The 21,507-nt window shown below is 51.4% G+C and overlaps 2 protein-coding genes across 2 annotated transcripts; both read right to left on the reverse strand.

The window, feature by feature from the left end:
* Positions 1–2,154: 2,154 nt before the first annotated feature.
* Positions 2,155–17,646, reverse strand: Nelfb (negative elongation factor complex member B). Its single transcript, XM_042055377.1, has 15 exons — positions 17,521–17,646; positions 16,143–16,348; positions 15,406–15,712; positions 15,004–15,167; positions 14,741–14,840; positions 14,062–14,292; positions 11,661–11,846; positions 10,481–10,593; positions 9,544–9,646; positions 9,271–9,366; positions 8,690–8,832; positions 8,482–8,588; positions 3,802–3,943; positions 3,431–3,539; positions 2,155–2,917 (listed from the first exon to the last, which is right to left on the reverse strand). The coding sequence occupies exons 1-15, from the start codon at positions 17,644–17,646 to the stop codon at positions 2,771–2,773; spliced, it is 2,280 nt and encodes a 759-aa protein (XP_041911311.1). The 3' UTR covers positions 2,155–2,770.
* Positions 17,647–19,336: 1,690 nt separating this feature from the next.
* On the reverse strand, positions 19,337–20,920 carry Stpg3 (sperm-tail PG-rich repeat containing 3). The gene is made up of 6 exons (XM_038338223.1): positions 20,814–20,920; positions 20,578–20,729; positions 20,329–20,463; positions 20,152–20,240; positions 19,581–19,875; positions 19,337–19,470 (listed from the first exon to the last, which is right to left on the reverse strand). Exons 1-6 carry the CDS (start codon positions 20,918–20,920, stop codon positions 19,337–19,339), a joined length of 912 nt encoding a protein of 303 aa, XP_038194151.1.
* Positions 20,921–21,507: the final 587 nt, after the last annotated feature.

A 21,507-nucleotide genomic window follows, 5' to 3' on the forward strand; every position in this document is an offset into this window, starting at 1 on the left:
CAGAGATCACCTGCCTCTGTGCTGGGATTAAAGGTGTGTATCTTCTCCCCACCTCCAGGCCCCCACTAGAAGAGTCTAGCCATGCTGACCATCTTGCCTGTCCTGACCCTCAGTCTCTAGCAGGCTCTGCCCAATGACCTTACCAAGCACACGGTCCACTATCAGCTTCTGTCCATGGCCCCGCCCTTTCCTGTTTATGCCCTTGTGTCTGGAAATACAGCCGGCCCTTTCTGAAATGTCTGTGCTATGTAAGGAACAGCTATCTGGATACAACACCCCATGAAACCTCAGTACCATAAGCATTTATGATCATTGTCGTCACCCCATCACCCCAGAGCCATGTTTTCCCACGTTTAAAATAATGGAGCAGGCTGGGCCCAGGGGAGCCCAGCCTTTCATCTCAGCACTTGGGGAACAGGGGTGGGTAGCTCTGAGTACGAGGCCAGCCTGGTCTACACCGCAAGTTCCAGGACAGTCCGGGCTATAGAGAGACCCTGACTCAAAAAACCAAATAATGAGCCAGGTGGTGGTGAAAGCAGAGCACACCTTTAATCCCAGCACTCGGGAGGCAGCGGCAAGAGGATCTGTGAGTTCGAGGCCAGCCTGGTATAGAGAGTGACAGCCAGGGCTACGTGGAGAAATCCTGCCTAGAGGGAAAAAAAAAAAAAAAAACATAACAACAATAAAAAAATAATGAAAGAATCCAGCATCACTTTCCCCAACTGAAGACCTGCGTCTATGACTTGTGATCTCTACTAAGCTGGAAACTTAGCAGTGTTCCTGTGGTCCCACAGCGATGTGGCTATAGTGTTATGTGTTGAGCCCTCCCCAAACCCTCCCAGAGGTGGTGGAAGGCTGAAAATTCAATCAGCTGTGGTGTACCTCCAAGATAGGTGGTTAGGATCAAATGAGGTTATAGGACTGGCACCCTCAGGCAGTCCCATGACTTTAAACACACACACCCTCTCTCTGTCACTATGAGGTACCCTTTGCCTCAGGCCTCTGCCGGAAGAATGACTATCATTAAATGCACCCTGGACACATACAAACATACACACACAAACACCCAATCACTATGAGAGATACCCTTTGCCTCAGGCCTCTGCCAGGATGGCTATCATCAAATGCACTCTGGACACACACAAACACACACACAATCACTATGAGGTACCCTCTCTCACACACATACACAATCACTATGAGGTACCCTCTCTCTCACACACACACAATCACTATGAGGTACCCTCTCTCACACACACATACACAATCACTGTGAGGTACCCTTTGCCTCAGGCCTCTGCCGGAAGGATGGCTATCATCCAATGCACCCTGGACTTTGGACCAAGTCCTTGAGTCAAAATAAACACACTTTCTTTATGACTCATACAGCCTATAGTGTTACAACAGAAAACTGAACTAATACCATCCCATCCCCCTTCACTCAGCTTCAGGGATATACGTGACTGCCTGTCTCCTCCTCCACCTGGTGACAAACCAGACTCAGCCAGGAAACATACCACTCATTCCCAACTGGGAAAAGCTAGGCATAGACTGGGTGCCTTGCAACCACCTGCACCTGTCTGACCCCATCACCGCCAGGAGCTTTCGTTATGCCTCAGATAGCTGCCCTGCTCAGCCATCATCTGGTGTTTCATGTCCTTTGGGAGCAGTAATGCCCAGTCCCCACTGGACTTTTCCTAGCCACCGAGGGGATAACTGAGCTGCCACATGGTTGTGTACAGTCTGATGTTCAGGATCACTCCATGACCTAGGGCTGGTGCTTGATCCTCCTAGGGATTCCTATCACTCCTTTTGAAAGGAGTGAAAAACTGCACACCTAGATATTGGGGCAGATATCAAGGCACTCTGGGAGGCTGAGACTGTCCAGCAGCTGGGCCCTAAACCAGGTCTCTCAGGGCAGGGTTGCCAGGCACAGAAGTCAAAGAACTGACTTTCCAGAAGAATGTTACACCCTCTAGGTGTGGTGACACACACACCTTTAGTCCCAAACAGGCAGATCTCTGTGAGTTCAAGACCAGCCTAGTCTATAAGTTCCAGAACAGTCAGAGACACCCTATCTCAAACAAGGAAAAAAAGAATGTTGCATCCACGCCTGCCCTCAGCCCCAGGACAAACAGAATCTTCTCACCACGGTTTATCAAAATGTGTTTTATTTACATAAATGGAAACTTCAGTGTGTACACCCAGTCCCCTACTCAAGGGCCAAAACGCGTAGCTGGGCAGGGACTTGTTCTGTTACAAGGTCTGTACGCTGAGGTGGGCAGCTGCAGGGAGGGCTCCGCCACAGATCTCAATCAGCAGGGACTGCACAGATCCTCACGGGCTCCGGCCTCCCCTGCTGCAGACTCCCCGCCTGGCTTCTGTTGGAGGTACCACTCCTGTGCCTGACCTATCAGGACCAGCAAATCTGCCTTGGCAAACCCAGTATACCTTTCTCCTTGGGCTTTGTCCAGGCTAAATATCAGGTCAGTCAGGCCTCTGCCACTGCCCTTGGAAAACTAACTGGCTTTTTCTTAATACCAACCACCATCCATCTCTGCCAGGATCAAGCAGGGGCCAAGCCCCACCAAGCCATTATGGCCCCCCCTGGTGTGCGAGTAGACCACCGAGGACCTCTTGGGCCCAGCTCCAGACAGCAGCTCAGAGGAGGGAGTACCTTGCCAAGGGACAGCCCTCGGCTCACCCTGCACTCCTAACTGACTAGGGCCTCCTTCCATAGGGCACTGTCACTAAATAGTTCCAGAGAGCCTCACAGTGGAGCTGGAGCAGGCACATTAGGAAGGGGCAGCTCCAGGGCTGGTGTCTCTGCAGCTTGGGTAGGACTGGGTTTCCGATGGTCCAACTGCTCCAACTTCTCACCAAGCTGGGAGTAGAGCTCCTTCACGGCCTCCCCACTCTGCGAAAACCAGACATGTGGTGGTTTGAAAGAAAATGGCTCCCCGAGGGAGTGGCACTATTAGGAAGTGTGGCTTTGTTGGAGTAGGTGTGTCACCGTGGGGGTGGGCTTTGAGGTCTCCTATATACTCAAGCCACACCCAGTGAGACAGACTACCTCCTAATGCCTGCAGGTTAAGATGTAGGACACTTGGCTAATTCTCCAGCACCATGTCTGCCAGACACCACCATATTGCACCATGATGATAATAGACTAAACCTCTGAAAATGTACCAGACAGTGGTGTTGCACACCTTTAAGCCCAGCACTTGGGAGGCAGAGGCTGGCAGATCTCTGAGTTCAAAGCCAGCCTGGTCTACTAGAGCTAGTTCCAGGACAGGCACCAAAGCTACACAGAGAAACCTTGTCTCGGTACAAGATAAAATAATATAAATAAATAAATAAATAAATAAATAAGAAAGAAAGAACATTTTCAATAAATAAATAAAATAAAAACGGAACTGAGGCTACCTACCTGGCCTGTGGGCTCCAGAGCCTTCTGCAGCGCCTCCAGCTTGGAAGGGGCCACTCTGGGGTGCAAGTGCAGAAGAAGCCTCAGCACGTGACGATGCACATTCTCCTTCCTGGAAAGACCAGTGGGGCTCAAGGGGTCACAACTTCCTCCAAGGCACAGCCCACGTGGGGTTCGCATGTGCCTTCAGCAGAGCAGAACTGACCCCTAGGCCAACCCCATGCTACACCCAGGAATTACTCACTCTAGCACAGGTCCCAGGGCTCAGAGACCCTTCTGTGGTCCTTCAGCAGGATGGAGCCTCAACTCCCCTCCCACACTGCGGAACATAAGAACTGACAAGAAAGGAAGGTGGGGTGGGTGGGGTGTCCTACCTGGGAGAGGCGGTGAGGAAGAAGCCATCAAAGAGGCTGCTGCAGAAATCCTCCAGGGCAAATTCATCAGCCAGCAGGGCCAGGCTCCCAGTGAGCAGGTGGAGAAAGATGTCACTGAAGGCCAGGTCACCAAAGGTTTCCACTGTAAACACAGCAAGGGGGCTCGGCCTCTGCCCTCAGGGACTGTCCACTGCCCCAGCTCTGAACAGGACTCGGGGAGCCAAGGGCTGACCAAGTGGAGCAGATAAGCGGTCTGTGGCTCTCAGCAGGGAAGCAAGACCACAGCTAGAGTAGGTGAAAGAAAGATGCTCTGCCCAAGAGCCAGGGGCTCTGATCTGAAGTGGCCTCCACACAGAGAAAGGTCACAGACAGACAAGCCACCACAGATATGCAGAAGCATTAGAGTACCCAGGGGATTCTGCCAACCCTCCTGCTGACTCCTCAGTTAAGAACACAGAGGAGCACTGCCAAAGCCCCTGTTCGAAGGCAGCAAAGAGAGATGGCGCAGCAGCTGCAGATGAGTCCTGCTCACGACCAATGGCATGAGGAGCACTCCTACCACAGGCAGGGCTGCTAGAGGCCGACCGCAGCCACTCAACAAGAGATGCCAGGATCCCACAGTCGGGCCTTGCCTAAGGAAGGAAGAACACAGGGTAGACAGCCCTGGGGTCCACCACCATTCCTGACAGCTGAGAGCAGGAGCTGTTCTGATGGCAGACCCAGCTGATACCACCTGAACCTAAGGAAAAGCTAGACAACTTTAAGGAGACTCGGGTGTTCTGGGGGGACTACTGAAAGCAGATTTGATGACTCTCAGCCACTTCATGCCCTGCCTGGCCGTGTGCATGATCACGACCAAGAGGTTGAGAGGCTTGTATTCTCCCACCTGCAAATAACTGTGACCTCGAATACCCATAACAAGCCAGCAAGCACAGTGCAAAGGGGCCTTAACTCCTGACTGAGCCCATACAACCCTGCTGAGACATAGGAACTCAGCTACCATCTATCCAGTGATACAGTTACAGTAGGTTTGCTCAGAGGAGGCTTAGTTCTCAAAATCATCATTTTTTTTTTTTTTTTTTTTGGTAGGGATATCTACTGAACTGTTCAGACAAGAGCTTCGGTCTGACTCCGAGACATCACTACAGGCTCATGGCTTGAACAATTGGTCTCCGCTGATGGTGTTATTTTATTTTTTAAATGTAATAGACTGGCTGGGCGGTGGTGGCGGTGGTGGTCTCCTATATACTCAAGCCACACCCAGTGAGACAGACTACCTCCTAATGCCTGCAGGTTAAGATGTAGGACACTTGGCTAATTCTCCAGCACCACGTCTGCCAGACACCACCATATTGCACCATGATGATAATAGACTAAACCTCTGAAAATGTACCAGACAGTGGTGTTGCACACCTTTAATCCCAGCACTCGGGAGGCAGAGGCAGGCGGATCTCTCAGTTCGAGGCCAGCCTGGTCTACAAGAGCTAGTTCCAGGACAGGACAGGCTCTAGAAACTACAGGGAAACCCTGTCTCGAAAAACAAACAAACAAACAAACAAAAAAACAAATGTAATAGACTGAATTAAGTTCTTCCTCTTTTTTTTAAAAAAAATTATTTATTTATTATATATACAGTGTTCTGCCTGCATGTATGCCTGCACGCCAGAAGAGGGCAACGGATCTCATTACAGATGGTGGTGAGTTACCATGTGGGTGCTGGGGGAATTGAACTCAGGACCTCTGGAAGAGCTGTCAGTGCTCTTAAGAGTTGAGCCATCTCTCCAGCCCGATGGTGCTATTTTGAAGGAACCTCTGGAGGTGAGGCTTGGCTGCTGGAAGTAGGTCACCAAGAGCAGGCATTTAAGGGTTGTCCCTGGTCCTGATTCCTGGTTTGCTGTGCTATGAACTGAGCGGCTCTTTGTCTCCCCCACCAAAATGAACTGAAACCCTCTAAAACCAGGGCTGGAGATGGTTCGCTGGTTAGAAGTCCTGACGCTCTTGCAGAGGACCCAGATTCAATCACCCACATGGTGGCTCCCAGCAGCCTAGCTCCAGAGCTGGAGGAGCTGAAGCCTCTCTGGACTCTGCACTGCAGACACCTGTGCATTTCTATACCCTCGGGCAAAACACTCATCAACTAAAAATAAACTCCTAGCTGGGGCTAGGTGGAGCACACCTTTAGTCCCTGCACTCAGGAGGTGGAGACAGGCACATCTGTGACTGTGAGACCAGCGTGAGTGCCAGGACACCCAGAGATAAATATTGGGATGCTGTCTCAAAAAAGAAAAAAATCAATAAAAATTAAAAAATAGCCGGGCGGTGGTGGCACACGCCTTTAATCCCAGCACTCGGGAGGCAGAGGCAGGCAGATCTCTGTGCGTTCAAGACCAGCCTGGTCTACAAGAGCTAGTTCCAGGACAGGCTCCAAAGCTACAGAGAAACCCTGTCTCGAAAAACAAAAAAAAAAAAAAAAAACAAAAAAAAAAACTCTTTTCTGTTGTTTGTTGGGGGTCACAGCTATACAAAGAACCTAATATAGCCGTGGGAGGGTACATCTGTAATGTCAGCATATAGGAGGAAAAGGCCAAGATCGGGAGTATTGTCCATACTAGGGGCCAGGCATGGTGGCACAAGACTTTAATACAGCACTCAGAAAGCTGGGTGTGGTGGTGCACGCCTTTAATCCCAGGACACAGGAGGCAGAGGCAGGTGGATCTCTGTGAGTTTAAGGCTAGCCTGGTCTACATAGGTTCCAGGACAGCTATACAGAAAGATCCTGTCTCAAAAAACCAATATAAATAAATGGTGGGTAAAGGCAACACAAGCCTGGAGACCTGCGTTGATTTCCTGGAACCCACAGAAAGGTGGAAGGGCGCCACAAAGTCGTCCTCTGACCTATACATGAGCCGGAGGAGCATGCACAGCTACACATACAGAGTAATAAAAATAGATACTTTAAAAACAAAAACAGAATTCAAGAAAACTGACTCCTACTTTTATTACAACTCATTCAAATGTAAGATCAAGCAAGATTTTTTAAAAATATTTCTTATAGTTTATTTAACTTTAGTTTATGTGCATTGGTATGAAACGTCAAATCCCCTGTAACTGGATCTTCAGACAATTGTGAGCTGCCATGTAGGTGCTGGGAATTGAACCCCGGTCCTCTGGAAGAGCCACTGAGCCATCTCTCCAGCCCTCAAGCAAGATTTTTTATTTTAATTTTATGTGTATGGGTGTTTTGCTGATGTATGTTTGTATGTCATGGGTGTGACTAGAAGAGGGCATTGGATCCCCTAGAACTGAAGTTACAGACAGTTGGATGCTAGGAATCAAATGGGAGCCACCTCTCCAGCCTTCAGATTTCACTAAACATGACTGGTCGGTGCACCATAGGGGCATTCCAAGCAGAGATGTCCCAGCCAGGAGAGACAAGCCACACTGCCAGTTTATTGGTACCATACCAGACGACAGGCAGAAAAAACAGACTGAGATGCACGGACAAGGCAAACCAAAGTTACCACGTATGTCCCTAAGGTCTTAAACAAGCAAGCTAACTCTGTGCCAGCAGAATGTCCTGACGCCCCTAAAGCTGGAGAGGGCACGGACTATAGAAAGAGAGTCAGTCTGGCCATACCCAACTTTAGCTCAGCAAAGCCCACTTTAAATTTCCTGCCTCTAGAACAACAGACAGTAAGTCTGCATAAACCAATACACACACAGCAAGCAGGGAACAGGTACACCAGTGACTTACAATACATTTAGAGAAGAAGCCGGGCGGTGGTGCCCAGCACTGAAGGGGGTATGGGGAGGGGGGTGTGCAGAGGCAGGCAGATCTCTGAGTTCGAGGCCAGTCTGGTCTACAGAGTGACTTCCATGACAGCCAAGACACTTTGTCTTAAACTCCCCACCCCCAAAAAAGATGAGAAAAGAAAAGAGCCTCCATCTTTATGACAGTCCTCTGAACTCCAGAGAAAGGACAATTCTGCAAGCACAGGGTGCCGCTGTGGCAAGTCTCCCCAACAACTCTCCCCAACAAGCCTGCAGCTTCAGGCGGTTGTTCTGGGTTTTGTTGGGAGCAGAATCCACCTATGCATGCCAGATAAGTGCTCTCATCACTGAGCCACACCACAGCCTTACCCTGAAGAGCCCACTCAGAACTCCCATTTTTTGGTGTGTGACACCCCAAGCAGGTAGGGGAAAGTAGTCCCTTTGGATAACACCCAAGGAGTTCTGTTTTTTACCAATAAGAACAAAATAGGGGTGTTTTGTTTTACAGGGTCTCTCTATGTAGCTTTGGTTGTCCTAGACAACCTAAACAGAAGGGCTGGCGAGATGGCTCAGTGGGCGGAAAAAAAAAACAAAAACAAAAAAAACACAAGCCTGGCTATGTAGACCAGGTTGGCCTTGAACTCACAGATATCTGCCGAACTCTGCCTCTGACGTGCTGAAATTAAGTGTGCCTGGCCTTAAAGCTAGGAATCCCTTCTGCAGGAAATCACAAGAACCACAGGCACAGGCATCTCTGAAACAGAGCTAAGTCCTCCAAACACACACACGAGTGCCCACTGACATGGAAAGCAAGCTATGGAGGTTGGAGGTGAAGGCAGAAAGATGAAGGTGAACGCCCTGGCAGAGCTCGGGTCAAGGCGGCAGGCAAGCACAGCCACCAGGACTCACCAAGTCCAGGCAGCAGGCGCAGGAGTGCATTCTTGTTTCTCTGCTTGGTGATGTGCAGCACGTAGTACAGCCCCACCTCACAAGCCATGCGCTGCTCCTGCAGAAACCTATGTGCAAGATGCCATGGCCTCCGATCAGCCCACCGAGCAGCGCCTTCACCTGCAGCCCTTCTCTCCTACCTCCCCCAAACACTGCCCTGGAGTCCTACTTGGTGAAACTTTCAGGAAGCGTGTTGGGGTACGTGACTGGGGCTTTCTCCTCAGCCGGAAGCTTCTGATCTACGTTGAAAGTGTAGTCATCCACCACGAAGGACATGAGCATCGGCAGGAACTTGGTGATGAGCTCTGCCTCCTGGCAGAAGGAGTGTCTGAGCCCACTAAGGTCCCACTGATCCCGGCTGCTCTCAGCATACAGCATAACCCACAATGTCCAGTGCACACCTTGCCCTTACCCACCCAATGCACTTTCCTCAAATCCAGCTTTCTTGCCCACTGGTCCCTAGAACCCCTCCTTCCTGTTTCCTGAGACTCATGTCCAGTGCTATGTCCTTGAATCTTTCATCTGGCATGATTATGGCTGAAACTGTAAAACCCCTTCTGGGTCCCAGTCCCCAAGGAATAGCTACCATGCTGCAGCCAGTCTATCAAGATACCCAAACATCCTTGATGAATGTTCACTCAAAGACTCTAGGAGTAGAGTTTTGCTACCAAAGGGCCCCACCCTGCTACTCCCCATAATTTGTAAAAAAAGAAAAAAAGAAAAAAAAAAGGAAGAAACTAAACCCCATACCATCTTGGGCTCCTTGAAGACCTGGCTGTCTATTAAGTCCCAGGCACCTTGGCCCAGCGCCAGCAGCCTAAGTAGGAGGAGGAGGTCGGGACTATCCTGTAAGAAGACAGAGACCTCAGCCAGAGCTTACAGGGACTGTGCCATCCTCTGCTCTCACTGAACAAAGCAGGGCCTCTGCTTTCCAGGGAAAAGACCTTAGGAGAGCAATCCTAAGGCACCCATGTGCCAATACCCACCCATTGGGCGAAACCCACCAGCCATGCCTATGCTCACCCTGGGCAGTGTCTCCTGGCTAACCAGCTCCTGCAAGTGCCTGATGGTGCTCAGGGACAGTGTGTTGATGGCAAAGGGGTCACACAGGATCATGGACAAATCTCTGGAAGGAATCAGACCTTGGTATGAGTTGAGAAACCTGGTTATTCTGCTTTTAACACCTGTAGTGTCAGACCTACTGAAGGGACAGCCAGAGTCCCTGGGAGGCAAATGCTTGGGGTCTGACCCCAGGGAGGGAGCCTCTCTGTATTGAATTCATAATTTATCCACAACTTACTCAAAGATCTTCTAAACTATACAATAAAATAAAAAAATTACCCTTCCCCCCGCCCGAAAAAACTAAATTCATACTTTGTTTCAAAAACGCTGACTGAAAGGCAAGTAGGGGTAGCACATGCCTGTATCCCAGAACTCAGGAGGGAGAAGCAGACAGGTCTCTGTGACGAGTCTGATGCTACAGTGTTTGGTCTACACAGTGAATCCCTCACAAAACCCTATTTCAAAAGAAAAACCAAAACCCCAGCTTAGGCTCTAGGTTTAGTGGAAGAATATAATAAAGCAATGAGGCGGGGCTGTACCAGCAGCATCTTCATGCCAGGCAGACGATGCTGGAAGTTAGGTTGGAGTGTCTAATCCAGCCCTCAGCCCTGACAGCACACACTCACTTGTCACAGACAGCAGTGTCCTCCTGCCTAAGCTCTCTATGTTGGCTCCCCTGGGAAGGGCAGGCCCCAAACCCCATGCCTCCCAGGTATGGATCCTTTTGCTACTGAGACTGATTCCAAGTAATGAGTGACCATGTTAGCAATGGGCCTGGTACCCAGCATGTCCATCACAAAACAGACTGGAATGGGTCCCAACTACCAACAGTAAACAGCAACCCACAATGGATGCCTATTTAGGCATTCCAAGGCTAGGACCATTGTAGAGCTCTCACCCCAAAACTTGTTCCTGCCCCTTCTTCACACCATCAAGAAATCCCTGCAGCTCCCGGGCTCTTTTGCTGTCCACAAACCGCTCGCGGATACAGGCATCCAGGCACCAGGTGAACTAAAGGAAGGAAATATACAATCTCGGTACACCCAGCCTCTCACCCCTCAGTCCAACTCTGCCACTGCCCAAGTGGCTGTGGAAACTGCAAGGTCAAATACAGGACAGAGTAAAGATAAACACAAGCCAAGGCCCACGACCCCATCCTAGGCCAATCCCAGGATAGAAAGGGGTCCCTGGAGAGGACAGAGAAAATGGTGATTAGTAGAAGTGGGGCATGCCGAGGGCCAGGCAGCAGGGGTCGTAGACAGTCAAGACCACATTACGCTGTCACTCAACCACTAGGTGTCAACAGAGAAAGAGACACACAGTCCTCATTCCCCAGTGTCCAGAGGAAACATGGCATGGGCTGAGACGCCAGGGGCCTACAAGGAGCAGGAGGCCTCCTCAGGCCCCAAAGCAGCAGGGATCAGGACAGCACATGGAGGAGGTCTGTCTGTTCTCCCAGGGCTGGCAACTGGGTGGACATGTTATGGCAGCTTTGTGGTGGTGCTCAGGGCTTAGCAATAAGCAACACCACACAGAACGCAGGAGGTGGTCTCAGATGTCTGTGCTCTTGGTTGGGGATGTAACAAAGTACAGAAAACCCCATTCCTAGATTACCTTGGTGCTGGCCAGCAATAAGCCTTGAGGGTTCTGGGGCAGAAGAAGCCAGGAGCCCAATAGAAAGATGGCCAGAGGGCTTGCCACTTACAGCTATCAAGTGGAGGCTGGAAGACCAGCAAGAGAGGCAGCTGGAGCCAGGCAATGGTGGCACACACCTTTAATCCCAGCACTTGAGAGGCAGAGACAGGCAGATCTCTATGAGTTCGAGGCTAGCCTGGTTTACAGAGTGAGTTCCAGGACAGGCTCTAAAGCTACAGAGAAACCCTGTCTTGAAAAACAAAAACAAAAAAAGAGGGAGCTGAACAGCCAGGTCTCTGCAGGACCCGCTCACCCCAGCAGTGCTGAGGCACACAAGCTGGCAGTCCGAAAGCAAGCTTTGATGTACTCAGCAGGTCACACTCCTAGATAATGAATTCAGAGGAGGACACAGGGGACGTGCACAGACGGGCACACAGTACTACCTTATGACAGGGATCCACAGTACAGATGTCACTGACATCCAAGTCATGCAGGGACATAAGCAGCTCAGCTCGTAGTGTACAGTAGTGCACATTCCTGGTCCGCAGGAACAGTGTGCGCAGAAACTGCAGCACCATGTCATACAGCTTCACGTTCTTCCCTACCATCTGTGTCAGCTTCTGGACCACCTAGGGGCAAGACAGGCAAGTAGAGTCCAAAATCCCCACCCTAGGACAGGGAAAGGCGGCACACACTTTAATCTCAGCACTCAGGAGGCAGAGACAGGTGGATCTCTCTGGGTTCACCTAGACCAAGTTCCAGGACAGCTAGGACTACATAAAACAAACAAATAAACAAAACCTGTCTCAAAAAACTAAAAGTAAATCCCACCCAGGCAACAACACACACAGGTGCTCTAGTCCTAGATACAGAGCTGGCCTCTCTCTCTCTGGCATGACACATTTCTTTATCTGCCATGAAATGTTGGCACTGTATTTCTGGTACCCAAGGCGGTAGTTCCACATCCATCCCAGGGATACCTTGGTCTGTGATCTACTGTGACTTCAAGCACCTGCCTGTTAGGATAAGGGGCAGGTAACTCATCCTAGAAGCAGTACCGAGAACCCATCTGAAGACAGGGGCCCAACACAGGAAACTCAGGCTATATAGGTTAAGGTCTATGAGGCCACACTGGGTTCTCTGTTTCCCTGTCTTCTTCCTAAGCTTATGGCTGTGACCATCCTTGTCCCAACACTGGTACCAGGGCCACAGAACAAGGGCCAGGCGCCTGGTGACAAACCACAAACACTAACAGGCAACTTTACCTTGCACTCCGGGCAAAGGCCATGCAGGGACACAGTGCCTTCTACCTGGGCAGGTGTCACCTACCCTACCTCTACCCAACAAAGGCAAACTGCACCATCTGCTCAATATAAAGGCTTCAGCCAACACAAACAAGTTTCGCTCCGTTGCTAACTGGCCATGGTCTCAGGCCTATGGTACAAGGGAACATTTGGGATTAGCCCAGGGTGAAGTTATCACAGCAAGCTCAAAGGCATCAGGCTAGACTCAGCAAGTAATAAGGTCAGTGGGAGGAAACAGGAGGGTGGCAAGAGCCAGAGGCTGGTCTGGTAGTTCACTCTCCAAGACCCTTGTCAAGAATTCTTGGACTGACCTGGATCTTTATCTCAGGAACAAAATCTTCACTGTTGACATCAATCGAGCTATGTGGATGGCCCGAGGTTCCCTCACTCACTGAGTACAGACCACAGAGACAATCCAACCCTGTCATAGAGTATGCCTACTTCACACATGACCAGCTGGGAACCACCTGTTCATAGGCAAGACAGCCGTCCTACAGCCAAGACTGAAAAGGTAACCCACTAGCCTGATGTCTCCAGTGCTATAAAATCACAGAGCACTTAGAAAAGTCTACAAAGTTTCCAAGGGGAAAAACAGGCCAGCATCAAAGGGCCTCCGATCAGAGTCATCTGAAGAAACTAACAACAGAGACTATCATGAAAGGTCTTTGGTATTGAGGACTGCAATTCCAAACCAGCCACTTGGCCTACAAGTCCAAACAAATGTCTGATGTGTCAGCCCTGGAAGCCTATAGCAAGAGTAATGCACTCCAAGGAAACAAGAAGGAAATGTAGGAAGGGAGAGGAAACTTGCAGAAGAGAATAGTCAAATCAACAGAGGTCGCTGGGATAAATCAGACCTGGTGTGGCCCCACATGGCAAAACAGGATAGTCAAGAGGGCCAGGGGATCAGGGAGCCAGGGGAACCATGGAAGAAGCCATCATACTACTGGGCACTAGAGAGACAGCTAGACAACTGTAAAGTGCATACACCTGAGCCCACACTTGCAAAAACCTGCTCTACCATTTCCACCTTATACACTTAAGACAGAATCCCTCACTGAGCCTGCAGCTCAACAGATCTTATTTGTTTCTGCCTACACTGGCGGGCCAGCAAGCCTCAGTGATTTCTCCTGTCTCTGCCTTGTCCCTTCCAGCACCAGGGTCACAGGAAGCTGTGGCCACACTGAACTTCTTTGTGAGAGTTAGGGATTCAAACTCAGGTCTTCATGCAAATAATCTTACCTAAAAAGCCACCTTTCCATTCCTTCCCTGCATACTTTTCTGTTTTCTGCTCCTCTGTACATTTTTCCATTTGTGTATGTGTGTGTGTGTGTGTGTGTGTGTGTGTGTGAATGCAACTTTTAAAAATTCAGCCCAAGACAAGGCCAGTCAAGCAAATCCTCTGACAGTCAGAAATCAGTGGTCGACCACCAGAAGAAACATGCTTATAGAAACAGACTAACCTACACACTCACAGGAAAGAGGGGAGGGGCTGGCCACATACTCCTAGAAGTTATCAGCCTCAGGCTGACTTCCTCACCTCTCCCTGGCGCCTGGTCTTGGGGGAAGGGCTGAAGAAGTTGTGTAGGACAGACAGCTCTGTGCTGAAGAGTGCACTCTCTTTCTCCAGGATATACTGCTTCAGCAGTGGTGAGACTTCATCACCAAACAGGGCTTGGTTGTCTTGCCAGATCTGCCTCTTCACTTCCACCGCACACGCTCGGTACAATTCCTTGTCAGCCATCACTAGCTTCAGCTTCTTCTCAGGAACCTACACAGCAAACACCACAGCTCCCTGCAAGTGGTGCCTGTGTCCCCAAGTCTCCCTCAGGATAGGCCAAGAGGGCTCAGCAGCCCAAAGAACCTGTAGAGCCCAGCCACACCAACAAAGGCACCTGTGACAGACCGCCGAGTCTTGGCAGGTGAACTCAGACATTCAGAATCCCTATAGCCCTCTCCCGGGAAAGACCCACCCTCCAACTCAAGGGATAAATGTGTTTCCACTTGACTCATGCAGAGGAAGTCTGTGATACAGAGAAGGTGCCCAGAGCTTGCTGGAGGGCCAGTTCATAAAACTTTCCAGGAGCTAAGCAACTGCCTGCACCAAGCCGCCAGCCTGACTTGCACCAACCAAGGGCATGGATCAGGCTAGCCAAGCAATAGTATGTTATTACAGGCTCTCTGACCTACCCTGGGAGGGCTGGCTTCACAGCTCTCACCTTGGGCAAGTGCTTCATAACACACATCACCACTGGTTGTAGGGATGGCATCTTGACCAGAGAAAAGCTCTTTTCCAAAAGGTCTTCCAGCTTCTTGTACCTGGACAGATTTGTACAGCTGAAAAAGCCGGGTCTCCACATGCAGGACATACAGAGACATCTCAAACATATTTCAGGTCGTATCTACAAGCACGACTGTGCAGCCATGGGGGGGTGGCGTAAATGCTACCCACAAAGATAAACGCTTCGGGGTAGAGACCCACCTCTCCTCTGCCTTTCCCTCAGAGGCGATAGCTGACACTCGTTCCAGCAGTTTGTCGCGTAGCTCATCAAACACTGACTGATGGAACTCCAGCCGCGGTGTCCCGTGTAGGTCCAAAAAGGGCAGGGCCGACTGCAGGGATGGCAGCAGCACGCCATTCTCTGTCTGGGAAAGCAGAGGGTCAACGCGTATGCATTTTGCTTGGCCGCAGTTAAGTCAGCACCGGCACCACGGATGCTCTGAATACACAGGTCCGCGGTGTTAACCGCGAAAAAGGAAAAAAAAAAAAAAAACAGTTAATCAATGGGTTCTTAGCTCAGGACCTCCAGTGCCTCCATCCAAGCGTCGGGAGACAGTAGAATTGTGACTGGCTTCCCCAGCGGCCCGGCCCCCTCCTGCCCACCTGAAATTGCTCAATGGCTTTGAGCGGTTCTGTGCAGTTGGTCAGGGTCTCTTTCAGGTCCTCGCCATTGGCCACGCCCAGGTCCTGGAGCCCCGCGAACATGGCCGAGGCTCCGGCTGCCGCCCGGCTGTGCACCCCATCCCCGCCGCGCTCCCCTGAGGCCGTCGAGGACGCTGAAGGAGCGCCAGAAGCCCTCTCCACGGTGCCACCACGGGGACCCCCCGAACCCCGCTCGCCCGCAGCCTCCAGCGTGGCCAGATCGCCCCAGCAGAGCCGCTTACACCGGCCCACACCTCCCACTTCCGCCCTTCGCCGCGGTCCAGCAGCCAATAGGTCCCGGGAAAACGCCGCCACCACGCGCAGGTTCCGGGCAAGTCATTAAGAGACAGTGCGCAAGGGGGCGGTGTCGAGATGAGGCAACCACCTCTCGAGAGGCCTTGGCCACTCTAGCCGCCGCCGCCAGGGCCACGAAATCTTCCGCCTTTCACCTAGTCGGCTCTCCGGAAACCAGAACCCATACTCTGAGCCAGCAGAGAAGGGTGGAGTGGTTCTGGACCTTATGAATTTCAAATCTGACTTGTACTCAAGTACATTTTTATATGACTATCTATATAGCCCTTTTTTGCTGCTAATTTGTCTTCTTGTGCCCACAGGTGTAAGGCATAGTACGTGATCTTCACAAAGCTCCCACCATTGCCTTCTTTTGCACTAAAATCTGAATATGCCTCTAGTGTCACCAGAAGTGCTTTGCAAGAGCTCTGGGTATGCTGAAGATTGAGATTTGAGCTAGATTCCAGGTTGCACAGCGTCCCGTGTCCTTGGCAGTAAAAGAAGCTGCCTTGGCTTGAGGGCTCTCAGGCTGTCTGGTGTGTAAGCTCTCAGCATTTCGTTCTCTGCAGCCTCCCCCGCTGTTCCAGCTCTCACCCTTTCTCCCACCAGCCTCCTGCACACACCTCCAAATACTTCACCTCTCTTTTTCATATGCCTTTGCTGCTGAGGTTTACTCTGCTACAAATTCCCTTCCCGCTGTCCTCCCACATTCTTGCCTATCATCGGAAGCCGCTTCTCTTACTGCCTCCTCTAGGAAACCCTAGGAAGGCTTGTGGGACCCTCAGCAACGGGTGATAACTCCTGTTCAGTGTCTGGCATTAGGATGCCTGGTGATGTAGCTATAAACAGAACTTCTATTCCCTCTGAGGCTGAGTTCCTAAGGCCAGAGCTGCACACCTCTGCCACTGTTTTTGCCAGCTGAGCGGCTCCACACAGGGCCCCATAGTAAAGGTCCCATCACCCTAATTCCCCAGGATATTTTGGTTCAGCCAGCATCTGGTGCAGTCAGAAGATACACATACGGTGTAGTTAGACTTTTGGTCCAAGGCTTCCACTCTGCTGAAGTGGGTGATGCTGACACCAAGGTAGCAGCTGGGGCAGGAATTGCAAGAGCGAGCTCTCAGAGGAAGGCATCACAGCTCAGTGTGCTCCTTGTCATGTCTGAAGACCTGAGCTGGGTCCCTGGAGCTGACAGTGTTCTAGCTCTCTGACTTCCATGTGAACACAATTGTACACACTAACAAACAAACTCTGGAGGTGTTGGGGACCAGTGCCAGCCCCAACATAAACTATCTCTCTCTGGACCGGCATGAAGGCGCGGGAATAAAGACACAACTCACATGGCTTTATTGGGAGGGAGATTCTTAGTGATCCCTCATGAAATCCTGAGTTTACATCCTGAAATTTTTTCTGCGTTCATTTTTTAAACAGCCTTTATACCAAAACATAAACCGAGGAGGAAATTTATTAGCATTGTCTCCTAGGTAACCAGGTGAATGGCTTTAGTTACGTCTACACCTTTGACCACACCTTTCTATGCCAGCTTTGTCACTTAGGCCTGAATTAGCATCTCTATCCCAGGCATCCTCCAAATTACAAAGGAGCAGAACAACATCCTGACCCTTTGTTAGGTTTGCGACAGCCTGTCTGCAGGGCTACATGACCACCTCAGGTGCCAACTATGGCTTGAGAGCCTGGCTGCCATACCATATAGAAATATGGGCCTACATGGAGGAACACTTGTTACTGTGGCAAAGAAGTCTGGGTTTGGTTCCCAGCACTCACCTGGTGGTTCATAACTATCCATAACTCTGGTTCCAGGGGATCTGATGCCTTTCTCTGACCACCAGCACCAGGCGTACATGTGGTATACAGACATACATGCAGCATACAAAACATCAAAGCATTCATACACATAGAATGAGCTCACTTTTTTTTTCTTTTTCGAGACAGGGTTTCTCTGTAGCTTTGGAGCCTGTCCTGGAACTAGCTCTGTAGATCAGGCTGGCCTTGAACTCACAGAGATCTGCCTGCCTCTGCCTCCCGAGTACTGGGATTAAAGGCGTGCGCCACCAACGCCTGGCATAAGCTCACTTTTTAAGTGAGTTCTGGTTTGGGTTTGGTGGTGTCCTTTTTTCTTCCCTTAAGACAGGGTCACTATTTAGACCAGGTGGCCTTGAACTCAGATCCCCCTGCCTCTGCCTCCTGACTTCTGGGATTAACTGACTGCTGCGCTACACCCAGCAATGATGCTCATCTTTAATCCTAGAAGAGGTAGAAGCAAGTAGATCTCTGAGGTCAAGGTTAGCCTGGTTGACTTCCAAGACTGTCAAGGCTACAATGTGAGAACCCCAGCCCTGTCTGAGGGAGGAGAGGAAGAAAGAAAGAAAAGTCAGCTCTGAGAGTTTGGAGAGGTGGCTCAACAGTTAAGAGCACTTGCTGCTCTGGCAGGGGACCTGAGCTCAGTTCTAGCACCTACAGGGCAGTTTATAGTCATCTGTAACACCAGTTCCAAGGGCTCTAATGTCTTCTTCTGGCCACTAGGCACACATGCAAGTAAAACACCCATATACATAAAATAAAGTAAAAAATGTCAAGTCTTGGCCGGGCGGTGGTGGCGCACTCCTTTAACCCCAGCACTCGGGAGGCAGAGGCAGGCAGATCTCTGTGAGTTTGAGGCCAGCCTGGTCCACAAGAGCTAGTTTCAGGACAGGCTCTAAAGCTACAGAGAAACCCTGTCTCAAACCCCCCCCCCAAAAAAAAAGCCCAGTCTTTAAGCGAGGTCTGTGCCTGTGTGAGAAAGTATGAAGAGGGCCCTGGAGAAACTGCTGCTGTCACTAGCTGGAAGGTGAGGCTCCTACGGGGGGAGAGGGGGTGCGGCTCCCTCCACTTAGGAAAACAGCTCAGCAGCGCTGAGGAAACCAACACTCAGCCACTGCAGGGCAAGGGCTGAAGGTTCTGGGCTCAGATTCTCAGAGCACAGGTTACAAAGACCAGCTGAATCTTCATGTCAAGGTCCAGGGAAATAGGGCCAGTGTCTGGTGAGCTGATTCCCTTGGTTCTGCCTAGCGGGCTAGGCAAGGCTACACCTGTGTGAAGATGGCAAAGGTCCAGGTTCTGACCTACCACCCTAACCCACCAACTAGCTCCTCAGCTCGGCAAGCAGCCTGACCCTCAGGAAGACACTAGACCTTCAGTGACATATCCGGATCAGGTTGTCCCACATTGTCACAGGATCCTTTTTCTAGCTTGTCCTAGGTCAGGACACTTAGGGTTAGTCCCCAGGCTGCCATTTCAATCCTGAAGGAAAGGGCACCGTGCAGGAGCAGAGAAAGCCAGAGATACCAGGAAAGCCAGAAATATGCAGGAAGCCACATATTCAAAACAGCCCATTGGGAAAAGGATGGGCAACCAGGCACACCAGAGATCACAATTCAGAAGAATCATTTGCATCTCAGTATGGGGGGGAGCTCTGGGAAGATTCTTCTTGTTGCACTGTGTAAGCCAGAAGAGATCAGAAGAACAGGCTGCAGACAGAATTCCAAAGGAAGCCTAGGAAAACCTCAAGGAAGGTCAGCTTTGCAATCTATACCCGATGGGCCTACAGTGTGCAGAAGGGGCCTGTGTCGTGACGCTTGGGTCTGCGCACTCCTTGGATGACTACTCCAGGCGGAGATGGGAAGCGGGAATTGTAGCAGTCTTCCACGTAGTATGCAGCCGGACCTGGGGTTCGGGCTGCAGAGAAAGTGAGCTGACCCTAGTCCTTACCACAGCACCACCCCCATGCGCCCCAAGCCCCACTCCACCCTCAGGCAGACCAAGCCTCTTTTCCTAGGCCTCCTTACAGGAGCTGGCCCAGGAGGCAAACGCTGGAGAGCGACTCATGGAGAAGGCAGGCGAACGAGTGCTCTGCATACGGAACCCAGGAAGGATGTTATAGGTGTTAGGGCTGGGTCGCTTCTCGCCAGAGGGTTGTGAGGCAGTCGAGAGTGGAACATAGGTAGAAGGACCTCGGGCTCGAAGCATCCCTGGACGTGAATGACTTTCTGGTATCTTGACAGAGGAGCGGCGTCGGCGTCCAAAGCTGAAGGCCGGGAAGGCAGGCTGGCTCAGAGGCCTGTACTCGGCGGGTGATGGCCACTGTGAGGAGTCAGAAAGCGACCTGGGGCTGCAGCCTCCTTGCTCAGCTTTACCCTATCCTCCAGGCCTGACCTGTGTTTTTAATGTTTGATCCCCAGGATCAGCCCATCACCAGGCCCACCCACGTAGCTCCTCCCTCAAGCCTTTCTCACAAGCCCCCGACCCCGCCTTTCCTCGCCTCGCCTCCTCCTCACCTGCAACACCCCCATCTTCCACAAGGCGTCCTCTAACTATCTTCTCCCACCCTTCCTCTACCTGGCCCCACACAGCGTCTACCTTTCGCTCTTGGTTGAAGTCGGTCTTCTGTATGAAGGGACTTTCACTTTGGAACCACAAGGTCTGCCATGCCCTGCGGCCACCACCCTCTGCAGTGGGGTGGATAGTTGGTGGGGAGGTCTTCGGGGCAGGAGGCCCCCATTCCCCAGATATAGGCAGGGTTGTGGGAACATGCACCTCGGCCAGGGTACTTGCGGCCCATGCTGTAATGGGGATGTGGAGAGGACTCCCGCAGAGACGCACTGGGCACCTCGTACGCGGTGGGACCAGGGACATCCAGGTCGGTCAGGATCGGAGGGCGTCGTTCCAGCACTGGTACGAAAAGCAAACTCTAGTAGACCCATTTCTTCCCCAAAAGTTGCTTTCCTCTTATCCCTCCCCATACTGGCCTGGGACGGGAGTGAGGTAGCCGAGAATCTCACTCACACAGCTCCTTCAGGGTCCCTGTGCTGAAACCTGGGGACTCTTTGGGGGCACCCATTCTGAAGCCACTTGGGGCCCTCTTCGTCTTTGGGGACCACATCTCATCCCAGGCTGCCTCAAGCTCCTGGTCCCACCATAGAACAGCAGCCTCCGGCCTGCAAGGAAGCAACAACCACTGTCCACCTGTCTTAGTGGCCTTTCCATCCGAGTCCCGCTTGTCCACCACCCTCTGAAATTACTGCGTGGGATGAAAAGGTTGCTGACTCAGAGGCCCCCGAGTCCAGTGTTTGCCTCCATTGATGTAAAAATTTGCCAGGAATTTCACAGCCTTCTGGTCAAAATTCATTCTGGGTCTTGAGGTTCTCTTGCTAGAGGGCACTGCTGGGCTCTGTGACCTCACTGTTGGGTATGCCCCTCCCCTCTGTTGCTGGGAGCTCCCTAGGAGAGGAACATTGTCCAGATCAGGAGGGACTCCCCTACAGGGCCTCCATCCTCTGCCCCTCTCACTACCTGCTGAGACCGTCACCCAGGTCAGCTTTGGTCCAGACGGGCTCTAACCTGTCCCAGCCCTTTTTCCCTCTCCTGGGAGCTCGTTTGCTCTAGCAGTTCTTCTGGGGAGTCTGGGGCCCCACACTAGGGGACCAGGAGGCAGGGCCTGTGAGTACCATGCCAAGTCCTGCAGCATGGCCAGGTGTATGAGGGAGGACCAGCTAATAGGAGAAAGACAGTCAGGAGGAAGAGGAAGAGCTGCTACCCCTGGAGCAAATCCTGGCCCGGGGAAACAAAGCAGAGTAACTGGGGTCTGGCTTCAGGATCAGGCCGTTCAGTCAAGGCTAGTTATAAGCGCTTGTCTTCTGCCTCTGCCTGCAGGTATGGCGGCCAGAGGCCAGAATGTATTAGACAAACTGGGTTGTGTCTAGAAGATATATATAT

Source organism: Arvicola amphibius, chromosome 7 (genome assembly GCF_903992535.2).
Source record: "Arvicola amphibius chromosome 7, mArvAmp1.2, whole genome shotgun sequence".
NCBI lineage: Eukaryota > Metazoa > Chordata > Mammalia > Rodentia > Cricetidae > Arvicola > Arvicola amphibius.

What these genes read in the sequence shown, in the direction of transcription:
- Stpg3 (XM_038338223.1), bottom strand. Translation starts at nt 20,920, where the DNA reads ATGAATTTTGACCAGAAGGCTGTGAAATTCCTGGCAAATTTTTACATC. An exon ending in CCGCAAGTACCCTGGCCGAG is followed by an intron (nt 20,241 to 20,328) that starts GTGCATGTTCCC and finishes ACCCCACTGCAG; the next exon opens with AGGGTGGTGGCCGCAGGGCA. An exon ending in ACTTCAACCAAGAGCGAAAG is followed by an intron (nt 19,876 to 20,151) that starts GTAGACGCTGTG and finishes GACTCCTCACAG; the next exon opens with TGGCCATCACCCGCCGAGTA.
- Nelfb (XM_042055377.1), bottom strand. Translation starts at nt 17,646, where the DNA reads ATGAATGCTTTGATGTTTTGTATGCTGCATGTATGTCTGTATACCACA. An exon ending in AAGCCATTGAGCAATTTCAG is followed by an intron (nt 15,168 to 15,405) that starts GTGGGCAGGAGG and finishes CTGCTTTCCCAG; the next exon opens with ACAGAGAATGGCGTGCTGCT. An exon ending in TCTTCAAGGAGCCCAAGATG is followed by an intron (nt 8,833 to 9,270) that starts GTATGGGGTTTA and finishes TCCTTCTGCCAG; the next exon opens with GAGGCAGAGCTCATCACCAA.